Here is a 12442-nt window from a genome sequence, read left to right as displayed (position 1 = left end):
ATGGTGGAATGGAAGAGGCTAGTGTAAAAAGTTTGTGTAACAAGTGAGAAAGAGAAATAACGCAACGAGTGTCATGTCAGGAAACCAGATTAAATAATCTTAATCGCTTAGATGAAGTGTTACAAACATAGTTGTCAAAACCAAATCAGTGATGAAACCAATTAGGTTACTAATTTATTAGTTTATTAATTCAATTGCTGAATTACTGGTTGAACTAGTTAAAATATAAAATAGTAAAAAATATGCTTTGAATCGGTTGAAATTCTGAATAAAACAATACACTTACAAGAAAAAAGGACTATGTTCACAACCATATGCTATGTTTGGATACCTCAAAGCAAGCGACATACTCTGCCTCCATTGTTGAGGAAGCTACAAAAGTCTGTTTGTTAGACTTTCATGTAATAGCTCCTCTAGCTAACATGAAGATACAGCTTAAAGTAGAGCATCTACTATCTTGGCATCCCGCAAAATCAGAATCAGAGTACCCAATAATCTCCAAATTTTCTAATCTCCGATAAGTAAGCATGTAATCCTTTGTTCCCTTCAGATAACGCATTATGCGTTTAACAGCTATCCAATAATCCATGCCAAGATTGCTCAAGTATCTACCAAACATTCTCACTATGAATGATATATCGGGACGTGTGCAGACTTGAGCATACATTAAACTCCCTAGTACTAATGCATAAGGTTTATCATGCATTGCTGTCCTCTCAAGATCATTTTTGGGACATTGCTTGAGATTGAACTTGTCTCCTTCAGCTACGAGTGTATCCATTGGTCTATAACTTACCATGTCATATCTACTTAAAATCTTTTCGATATAGTTCTTTTGTGATAATCCAAGAATACCTTGAAAGAGATATCTTAGTATCTCGATTCTTAATACAAAAGAGGCATCACCAAGATCTTTTATTTTGAATTTGTTCGATAGAAATTTCTTAGTTTCATGCAACAAGCATAAATCGTTATAGGCAAGTAGAATGTTATCAATATATAAGACCAAAAATATGTATTTACTCCCATTGAACTTGCATTATACACATTCATCTATGATATTTACATAAAAACCGTATGAGGTAATGACTTGATGAAACTTGTGATACCATTGACAAGAAGCTTGTTTGAGACCATAGATGATAGATTTTGAATTGCTTTATACAAAATTTTCTGGTTATACCATATACATCATTTTATCAATGTCACCATTGAGTAATGCTGTCTTTACATCCATCTGATGTAACTTCAAGTCAAAATGAGCTACTAGTGCCATTATGGCTTTAAAAGAGTCTTTCGATGATACCGGAGAAAAAATCTCTTTATAGTTTATGCCTTCCTTTTGAGTAAAGCCTTTAGCGACTAGACGAGCTTTATATCTCTCGACATTACCTTTAGAATCCCTTTTGGTTTTAAATATCCATTTATAGCCAATTTATTTCACACCTTCGGGTAACTTTACAAGGTCTCAAATGTCATTGTCTTTCATAGACTTCATCTCTTCTTTCATGGCATCAATCCACTTTTCAGAGTTAGAACTTTGCATGGCTTGAAGAAAATTGATTGGTCATTTTCTGTCAAACCAATGCCATCCTCATATTCTTGGAGATAGACTACATATTCATCCGAAATTGCACTTTTCCTTTCTCTGTTTGATCTCCTTAATAGCACTTCTTGAGGTTGTTGAGCTTGCTTTATGGGTTGGGGTTGAGGAGGATTTTCATTGATTTCCAGTACTGTAGCAATATCTTGAGCAACAACAGTATTCTCATTGTTCTCTTGTACTGTAACTGGATCTACAGTAGGATTCTCATTGTGCTCCTGTACTATAACTGCAATTTGAACAATAATAGGTACAAAGACCATATCATTATCAGTTGCAGAATCCTTATCAAAATTAACATCCCTAATATTTCCTTCACCCCAAACTTAACATCCTCAAGAAATCTTGCATTTCTCATTTCAAAAATAGACCTTGATGCAGGATTGTAAAACTTGTATGCCCATAAACGCTCATCATAACTAACAAAGTAGCAACTAATTGTTCTTGAGTTCAATTTTCTTTCGTGCAGCCTATACGGTCGCGCCTTAGCTGGACATCCCCAAATATGTAAATGCTGTATGCTGGGCTTTTTCCCAGTCCAAATTTCATAGGGGATTTTGTTAACTAGTTTGCTTAGCACCCTATTAAGGATGTACACTGCGGTCTTTAAAACTTCTCACCATGTCGTTAAAAGTTTAGTTTCTTCACTCTACAACACCATTCATGCTAGGTTTTCCTGGCAAGGTGTATTGCAAAACAATACCACACACCTCTAGAAAAAGCACAAAAGGCCCGGGATGTTGCTCACCTGAACCGTTATATCTTCCGTAGTATTCACCACCACGATCAAATTTGACAGCTTTAGTTTTCTTTCCAAGTTGAAGTTCAACTTCACCTTTGAAAGACTTGAAAACATCCAAGTCTTGGAACTTTTCATGAATTAAATATAGATACCCTTAATGAGAGTAATCATCTATAAACGTAATAAAATACCATTGTCCATTCTAAGAGACAGTAGGGAATGGGCCACATATATTAGTATGCATCAGTTCTAAGATATCTTTAGCTCTCTCGACACCTAATTTCCTTTCATTTGTCCTTTTCCCCTTCATGCACTCAATGTAGACTTTAAAGTCTGCCAAATTTAGGGGTCCAAGAATTCCATCCGACATGAGTCTCTAAATTTTCTGTTTAGATATGTGACCTAGGCATTTGTGCCATAATGATGCCGAATTCTCATTTAATTTTCGTTTTGTACTTGTTTGCATTATTTCATTATTATAGGAATTCAAATTAAGCCTATATAGATTATCCATCAAATGACCAAAGCAACTATTATTCGAATTATAAAAGAGACTGACTTTAGTGTTTCTAAACGATCAAAAATAACCTAATTTGTCAAAGAAAAAAACAGAAACTAAGTTCCGTCTAAACAACAGTACATAAAATGCCTCAAATAAATCCAAGTAAAATCTACTCGTGGAACATAATCTAAAGGTTCCTATAGCTTCGACTGCAATTATATTGCCGTCTGCCAAATAGATGTATCTTTCAGCATCACTTGGCGGTCGGCTCCATAGGCAACCCTGCATAGTAATACTTACATGAGCAATAGCAACAGAATCTACCCATCAAGTATCAATAGGTGCATAACTTAAACTAGCCTCAGAACAAACGAAAGTAAGAATCATACCCTTCTTTATGTGCCAAGTGGCATATTTGGTACAATCCTTCTTCATGTGTCCCACCTTCTTATAGAAGAAATAGGTTGAAACTTGATCCTCTTTCTTAGCCTTTTTCTGCTGAGAAGGCACATCCTCAGTAGTATCACGCTTTCTTTTATGCTGAGAAGATGAAACCATGTGAGCACTTTCAGTCTTATCTTGCTCCAACTTCTCTTCTTCTTGCACATAGTGAGATATAACTCATTTAGAGACCAAATGTCCTTCAAAGTGTTATAACTCACTTTGAATTGCCCAAAGTATGCAAGAAGAGAGATCAAAATGAAATGCACGAGTAAATCTTCAGACAACTCTAACTTTAGTGTTTTCAATTTAGAAGCAAGATGAGGCATTTTCATAATGTACTCCCTTATGTTCCCTTTACCCTTATACCTCATGGAGACAAGCTTGCTCAAAAGGTTACTTGCTTCCGTCTTTTCATTTTTAGAAAAGAATTTTTCAACATCTTTTAGGAACTGTTTGGCATCATTATCCTCAGTAATTGAGCCCCGAAATGCTTGAGGAATTGAGCGTTTCATAATCATAATGCCCATTCGATTGGATCTCTCCCTCTTCTCTATTTTATCCTTATTGAGATTTTATAGAGTGGAAATCGGTTTCTCCTCTCGAAGAACTATATTTAGATCTATACAACTGGTGCACGAAATTGTGATCTCCAGGCTCGAACAAATCCTGGTAATGGCTCCAAAGCTTGGTGCTCTGATCTTATTTCATAATTGTCACAACTTCGATACAACTAACCAGCAAGTGCACTGGGTCGTCCAAGTAATACCTTACGTGAGTAAGGGTCGAATCCCACGGAGATTGTTGGTATGAAGCAAGCTATGGTCACCTTGTAAATCTCAGTCAGGCAGATATAAAGTGATAATGGTGTTTTCGAATATTATATAGTAAAATAGGGATAGAGGTACTTATGTAATTCATTAGTGAGAATTTCAGATAAGGGAATGGAGATGCTTTTCGTTCCTCTGAACCTCTGCTTTCCTGCTATCTTCATCCAATCAGTCTTACTCCTTTCCATGGCTGGCTGTATGCAAGGGCATCACCGTTGTCAGTGGCTACATCCCCTCCTCTCAGTGAATAATATGCTCACGCACCCTGTCACGGCACGGCTATTCATCTGTCGGTTCTCGATCATGCTGGAATAGGATTCACCCTCCTTTTGCGTCTGTCACTAACGCCCAGCACTCGCGAGTTTGAAGCTCGTCACAGTCATTCAATCATTGAATCCTACTCGGAATACCATAGACAAGGTTTAGACTTTCCGGATTCTCTTGAATGCCGCCATCATTCTAGCTTACGCCACGAAGATTCCGGTTAAGAGATCTAAGAGATATTCATTCTAGCTTATTTCATGTAGAACAGAAGTGTTTGTCAGGCACGCGTTCATAAGGGAGATGGTGATGAGCGTCACACATAATCATCACCTTCATCACGTTCTTGGGTGCGAATGGATATCTTAGAAGCGAAATAAGATGAATTGAATAGAAAACAGTAGTACTTGCATTAATCTTTGAAGAACAGCAGAGCTCCACACCTTAATCTATGGAGTGTAGAAACTCTACCGTTGAAAATACATAAGTGAAGGTTCAGGCATGGCCGAGATGGCCAGCCCCCTAAAACGTGATCAAAGGATCATCAGGTAATCCAAAGATGCCTAATACAATAGTAAGAGGTCCTATTTATAATAAACTAGCTACTAGGGTTTACATGAGTAAGTATTTGATGTATAAATCCACTTCCGGGGCCCATTTGGTGTGTGTTTGGGCTGAGCTTAAGTGTTCCACGTGCAGAGGCCATTTGTGGAGTTGAACGCCAGTTTCTGTGCCAGTTTGGGCGTTCAACTCTGGTTTTGGATCCTTTTCTGGCGCTGGACGCCAGATTTGGGCAGAAGGCTGGCGTTGAACGCCAGTTTACGTCGTCTATTCTTGGCCAAAGTATGGACTATTATATATTGCTGGAAAGCCCTGGATGTCTACTTTCTAACGCAATTGGAAGCGCGCCATTTCGAGTTCTGTAGCTCCAGAAAATCCACTTTGAATGCAGGGAGGTCAGAATCCAACAGCATCAGCAGTCCTTTTTCAACCTCTGAATCTGATTTTTGCTCAAGTCCCTCAATTTCAGCCAGAAAATACCTGAAATCACAGGAAAACACACAAACTCATAGTAAAGTCCAGAAATGTGAATTTAACATAAAAACTAATGAAAACATCCCTAAAAGTAACTAGATCCTACTAAAAACATACTAAAAACAATGTCAAAAAGCGTATAAATTATCCGCTCATCAACAACCAAGGACAATCTCCATGTTATAACATTAAAGTTTGAACCATTCAGCATAGGAATATTGCTAATTTGTGCAGAAACTTTGGTAGCTGAAGCTATAGTTTCTGAATTAGAACAAAAAAATATGTAGTAAACATTAGTTAAATAATGGAAAAAAACTCATATTGAGATATCTAGAACAACATTAATTTTCAATCTTTGGATAGAAAAATTAACTGCAAATGATACTCCCATTGCAATAATCAGATATTGCTAAAATTCCTGTCACACATTAAGCATTTCTTTGGACCAACTGAATATGCACATGGAAACTTAAACTTCACAACTTATTTATTATTGAATATATTTCCTATTAATTGGCCAAATGATAACCTTCCTTTGGTCTGATTATTGACCGCATAATTAATAGAAAAGAAACAAAAGTGTGTACGGCTTATTATTTAGCCAAACAATAAACTTTCTTTGGGCTAATTACTGTCCGCATAAATAATGAACATTATTTTCTATTACTTAAATACTATTAATATGTACACATAAATGATGCCTAAGCATTTTAGGCTAGTTTCACAAGCATTTTTCATTAGTTTTGATGCACTTTCTTGAGCAATAACTAAGTAGTTGGATAATAATTTCATGCATATCTTGATTCAATCAAACATGGTGAAATATGTGCATTTTCATGAGATTTATGCAAGATTTCACTTGATGCTATGAATGGTGCAAAATCTTGTGATAATGGCAAGGCTTTGATGTATTTGTTTAGTTGATGATAGGTGGAAAGAAGCAGAAGAAGAGCAAGGAAGAGGAGAAGGAAGGAAGCAACGTTGGTGACCAAAGTTGGCTCACCAACGTTGCCTCCAAAGTTGATGGAGGAGGAAAGCGCAACGTTATGTAAAAAGGGGTGTCAACATTGGAGGAAACGTTGGCGAACCAACGTTACCCACAACGTCTTCGATAAATCTAATTTTTGAAGTTGGGAAAATTTGCTGCGACGCGGATGCGTGGGTGACGCGTACGCGTGAGCATGGGAAAATAACAGTCCACGCGTCCGCATGGGTAACGCGCACGCGTGATCAAGCAAACATTGGTGCGCAAACGTTACCTCAAACGTTTGCTCACCAACATCTGCAATAAATGAGCTGGAAAATTTTGATATGACGCGTACGCATGAAAATGGAAAAATGGCAAGTCATGCGACGCGCAAGCGTGAAATGGTAAAAAAATAGCTTTCATGCGTACGCGTGGGCCACGCGCACACGTGACTAAGCGAACGTTGGTAAACCAACATTGGGCCAAACGTTGCTGGCAACGCCCAGAAGAGTTTTTTTTATGCAACATTTGAACCAACATTTTTACACAAATGTTGGTCACTAACGTTAAGGCTAATTCTAATTCCAAATAGCACCCATGCAAGTATGAACGTTGGTGAGTTAACGACCAATGTCAACATCATCAAGAGTCATTCCTAACTACTTCAATCAAGACCAAGGCCCACATCCAAGTACATGAAGATCTAATTGAACATGGAAAGAAGAGTATAAATAGAAGAGTTTTTGAAGATTCAAAGAAGGCTCTGATAGAAGGCTCTCGTAGGACTAGATGCTGGAGGACTAGAGACTCTAAAGTTCTCTTAGAGGATTCGAGACTCTAGGGAGCTCAGCTTAGGATTTTAGTTTAATACACTTTTCTTTTCTGCACTTTTACATTTCAGTTGTATTGAATTTAGTTTAGTTTATGCAATTTCAATTTCTTACACTTCTCTTCTACAATTTTCCTTTCTGCAAATTTTACGATTGAGTTTGATCTACGTTCATGCAATTTAGATTCCCTGCAATTGTCCTTAGAGCTATGATCCACTGAACCCCAACTCATTAGGGGTAGGAGCTCTATTCTAATCCTAATGGATTTTGAAATTTTTCTTCTTCTCAATCCACTTGGGTAGCTATAGGATACCTTCTGTTTTGATTGTTAATCATTCACTCCAGAAGGGGGTTTGATTCAATTGAATGCTTGTGTGAGCCTCGGAAGGGGAATCATGAGCATTAGAATTGGAGCTCTATCCTTCACAATTCTCTTGACCAACACTATTCGGGAGGAATTGAGGTCTTGAGAATTAGTGTGGCTTATGGATGAGAGACATGCACTTAACCTCTTCTCATGACAATTGGGTCAAGGAATTGGCAAGATTGATTGTGATTAGAGAGATTGGATTGCCAAGGAATTGGGATTCAATCAATTACAATCCACCATAGATCTACTCATATGATTGAGAAGGAAGTTGAGACCCATTTATTAATGATGGATTGTGATATCTCCAATCCCTAGTGAATCTGGTTCTCTATTATTCTTCACTTTGCTTACTTTGAATTTACTTTGATTGCTTTAATTTACTGCTTTCTCTAATTTCCCTACACCCAAAGCCCTTTTACATTTGATGCAATTTACATCCTGTTGTTATTTACATTCAGCTCTTTTAGCCCTTTACTTTTCTTGTCATTTAAGTTTCTGTCAATTTATTTTTAGCACTTTAAATTCCTTGCCATTTACATTCTGTTAATCGAATTTCACCAAATCCTTTCAATATTCGCTTGACTGGACTTATCACCTCACTAAGGTTGCTTGATCCATCAATCCATGTGGGATCGACCTGACTCTGGTGAGTTTTACTACTTGATGCGACCCGGTATACTTGCCAGTTAGTTTATGTGGATGCAATTTTTCTGTATAAAGTTTTTGGCGCCGTTGCCGGGGATTGATTTAGATCGATAGTGATTAAGTGGGTTATATGTCTAGATTAAGCATTTTCTTTGTTTTTGTTATTTAAGTTCTTTTAATTTTCTATTTTCTCTTGATACTAAGGTGTTTGTGTTGTTGCCTCACTAAGAAATTCTTATCTGTGACATGAAGAATTTCAATCTTCCTTGGTGATTGTGTTTTACAAAATTTATATGGAGTTCACCTCATCTTTTCATCAAGAAAATTTTATGGAATATTGCCCACCATCACAAAATGATTCAACTCATTATCCTAATGGTAGTTGAGAATATCACCAAGAATGACAGATTATGAGCAATCCACCCAGTGGGGATATACTCCAAGGCCACAAAATGATCAAGAAAATTACATGAGATATTGTACACCACCATAATATGATTTATCTCATTATCCTAATGGTGGCTAGGAATATCAACAAGGAATAATGGAGTGTGAACAATCTAGTGAAATAGGATACCTCCTAGAGCCAAAAAATGATCCATACTTTGATGAATTCAATAATTACTCAAGTTGTGGGAGGGAAGATCAAAATCAAAGAGTATTCAATAGTCCATACTCCACTTATGAAGAGTTATCATCACTTGAGTGTACATTCAATTCATTTATGCAAAATTGTCCAACCTCATCTCCCAGTTTTTCATATAAAAATTCTTCATCAATTGACTATGCCTTAACACAAAATCCCTTCCAAAACTCACAACCCACACAAACTTCTCTGAACCAAAGACTCTCAAAGCTTGAGTCCATGCTTAAAAGATATGAAGAGGAGATGAAGAAATCTTGGAAAGAACAAGAAACCTCTTTCAAAAACATGGAAGTGCTTTTAGATCAAATGTTGAGTGCAAAGGAGGAAGTAGAAGAGAAAGATGAAGAGGCCCCTGTGCTAAGTGAAATTCCAATGAAGAAGGAGGTGGTGGAGGTATGTGAGCCTATGATTCTGATGAACCACAATTTTATGGTTTATCTTGTGCTCAATTTAGTGGTTTTTATCAAGCCTTTGCACACTTATTCATATTATTTGCATGATTTACAATTCCTTCCTAATTTTTTCTATGGTTGAAAACCTGCTTCCCGAGCCTTTAAATTGTATATTTTTAATTCCCCTTTATACCATTCGATGCCGTGATCTGTATGTTAAGTGTTTTCAGGCTTTATAGGGCAGGAATAGCTTAGAGGATGGAGAGGAAACTTGCAAAAAAGGAAGGAGCACAAGAAATAAAGGAGACAACTAGCGAGGAGCGATGCACACGCATGGCTCACGCGTGCGCGTGAATCAGAGTTTGCACGGCGACACGTGCGCGTGCCTGACGCGTACGAATGATACGCGAAAATGACCAGCAACGCGTACGCGTGACAGACGCGTACGCATGACATGTGCTACCTGCAGAAATTGCAGAAAATGCTAGGGGAGATTTTGGGCTGAGTTTGGACCCAGTTTTTCGCCCAGAAACACAGACTAGAGCCAGGGGACAAGCAGAGACTCAAGACACATTCTCATTCAAATAGTTTTTAGTTTTAGATTGGAACCTTAGAGATAAATCATTCTTCCTCTAGGTTTTCTACACACTCATAGTTTTTATAGTTTATGTTTTTGCTTTAGATATTGAGAAGAGTCACTACCTCCGTTGAAGTTGCGATTATTCTAGTTTGTTTTCTTATTCCTTTACTCTTTTGATTACTTATTAAGCCTGTTCAGATAAGTATGTTATAATTTTGGGATTTATTAATGCAAAGAACTGTTTTTACCTTTAATTAATTTTTAGTTATTATTTTACTTAATTTATTATGTCTTCTTCTTATTCCTTTTTATCATTTATGAAAGTTATATTCATGTCAATGGAGTAGACTCCCAACTTGACCTAGCGGTTGATTAAAAGGAGACCCTTGAGTTGGAATGCTCAAGTGATTAGTTAAACTGGAAGTTGTTGGCTAATTCTCTATTTACTAACACTAATCCTTCCATAAGGAGAGGATTAGGACTTGCGAATAAGAGTTAGCTCAATCACTTGACTTTCCTTTATTTAGTAAGGGTTAACTAAGTGAAAACAACAACCTCTTGATACTACACTTGAGAAAATTCCAGCAATGATAGAACTTCTAATTAATCATTCCCCCGGTCAAGGCTTTTTAATTGATTATATAGATTCTCTCGTTAATTTTCATTGCTTTAATTTACAATTATTTATTTTTCCGTTCTCTAACTCTTAAAATTTCTCAGAAAACTCCTGATTAATAAAATAGCACTCTTTTGTCAACTCGTTAGGAGACGACCTGGGATTCTCACTCCCAGTATTTTCATTCAAATTTCGTGACAACTATTTCTAAATTGATAAGGAGATTTTTGTTGGTTAAGAACTGTACTTGCAACATTGTTCTTATCAAAAAATTCTTAATTGGCTAATTTCCGCCTCATCAATTTTTGGCGTGTTGCCGGGGAGTTGCAGTAGCGTGCTAAATTATTAGTTGGCATAAATATTTTTAATTTTTCAATTTTTGCATATTTTATTTTATTTTATTACAATGAGCTGTATGTTTCTTTCATTGAATGACGCGTTCGCTGCCTGATCCGAGCTTAGCCACGTTTGATCCTGAAATTGAAAGAACTATATCACGTATTAGGCGAGCTCGACATCGGTTAGCCTCTGAGGGTGGTGAAGTGGTTACTACCAATTCACCAATCTTATCTGAGATCGAATTTGAAGCGACATTTGAGGAAGAAACAAGCTCTTTTTCTACTGATTCTATTGATTTACGTGCAGGTAATATGGCGGAGCCCAGAAGGATTACTCTCCAGGAAGCAGGCGCTCCAGACTTTACACTACAACCGTATCAAGCGCGTCACCCAAATCTGGCTCCAGATTTTGAATTGAAGACTGCGCTAATCAACCTAATACCCAAGTTTCATGGCTTACATGCTCAGGAGCCGATCAAGCACCTCAGGAATTTTTAGACAGCCTGCTCAACTGTTAGGCGTCATGGTGCAGATGAGACTACTATTTTGCTGTCTGCCTTCCCGTTTTCTCTTGAGGGAAAGGCAAGGGAGTTCTTCTACACTTAACCTGAAGTAGTCGTTACCAATTGGGATTTTCTCAGAAGGGAGTTCCTGGACAAATACTTCCCAGCTGAAGTTACAGACAGACTGAGGAAAGAGATTTCTTGCATTATCCAAGGCGAGTCAGAGACCCTTTACGAATACTGGGAATGCTTCAGGAATCTCCTAGACTCATGCCCCACCATAAGATTGACCAAATGGTGTTGATCAGCTACTTCACACAAGGCATGAAACCTCAGGATAAGACTACATTAGATGCTGCAAGTAATGGCTCTCTGAAGAAGTACAAGATGGCGACAGAAGCAAGGCAACTGATCACCGATCTAGCTGTATCTACCCAGAATGTCAGGCACAGGAATAACCATCCTAAGGTTATTGTGGAGGTTTCCTCTATCAGTGAGACTGCTGCTCTTACTCAGACTCTGAGAGAGATGACAACATACTGAAGCAGCTACAGTTGAATCAACAATAACAGAGTCAACAGTTAGTTTCTCAAGAGTATGCAGAATTTGTGCCGATTATACTCATTACACTGATGAGTGTCCGCAGCTCCAACAAGAAGACAGCACCTTGGCAGCTACTCATAATTTCTATGACCGCCCGAATCAAGGATACAATCAACAAGGGATGGAGAGATAATTCCAATCAAGGATGGAGGCACAACTTCAACAGAGGAGGTAGAGACAATAATGGAAATCAGAGGTAGAACAATAACAACAACAACAACTGACAGCAGAACCAAAACCAGCCTTATAGAGTACCTCACCAAAGGCAATCCCAAGCACCTCAGAACAACCAACAGCAGACCCCTCAAATCACTTACCCCCCTTCTTCTTCTAATGATGAGATGCTTTGCACTATGATGCAAGGACACAAAGACATTTAGAATACACTTACCTCTACCATGAACGGTCTGAATGCTACTTTACAAGCTCTCGTCTCCCGGATGGATTCACTAATTGCCTCCAATAATCAACCTTCAAGCTCCAGTGCAATTCCTTCTCAACCGTTACCCAACCCCAAAGGTGGCATCAATGCCATTAC

The 12442-nt window shown here is 37.8% G+C and overlaps 1 protein-coding gene across 1 annotated transcript; it reads right to left on the bottom strand.

The window, feature by feature from the left end:
• Positions 1-397: 397 nt before the first annotated feature.
• On the bottom strand, positions 398-781 carry LOC148564877 (secreted RxLR effector protein 161-like). Its single transcript, XM_088487103.1, has one exon. The coding sequence runs from the start codon at positions 779-781 to the stop codon at positions 398-400; it is 384 nt and encodes a 127-aa protein (XP_088343229.1).
• Between the last annotated feature and the right edge of the window lie 11661 nt (positions 782-12442).

This window comes from Arachis ipaensis, chromosome B5, assembly GCF_059453495.1.
Source record: "Arachis ipaensis isolate K30076 ecotype BB chromosome B5, ASM5945349v1, whole genome shotgun sequence".
Lineage (NCBI taxonomy): Eukaryota > Viridiplantae > Streptophyta > Magnoliopsida > Fabales > Fabaceae > Arachis > Arachis ipaensis.
This window is presented reverse-complemented; position numbering and strand designations above follow the sequence as displayed.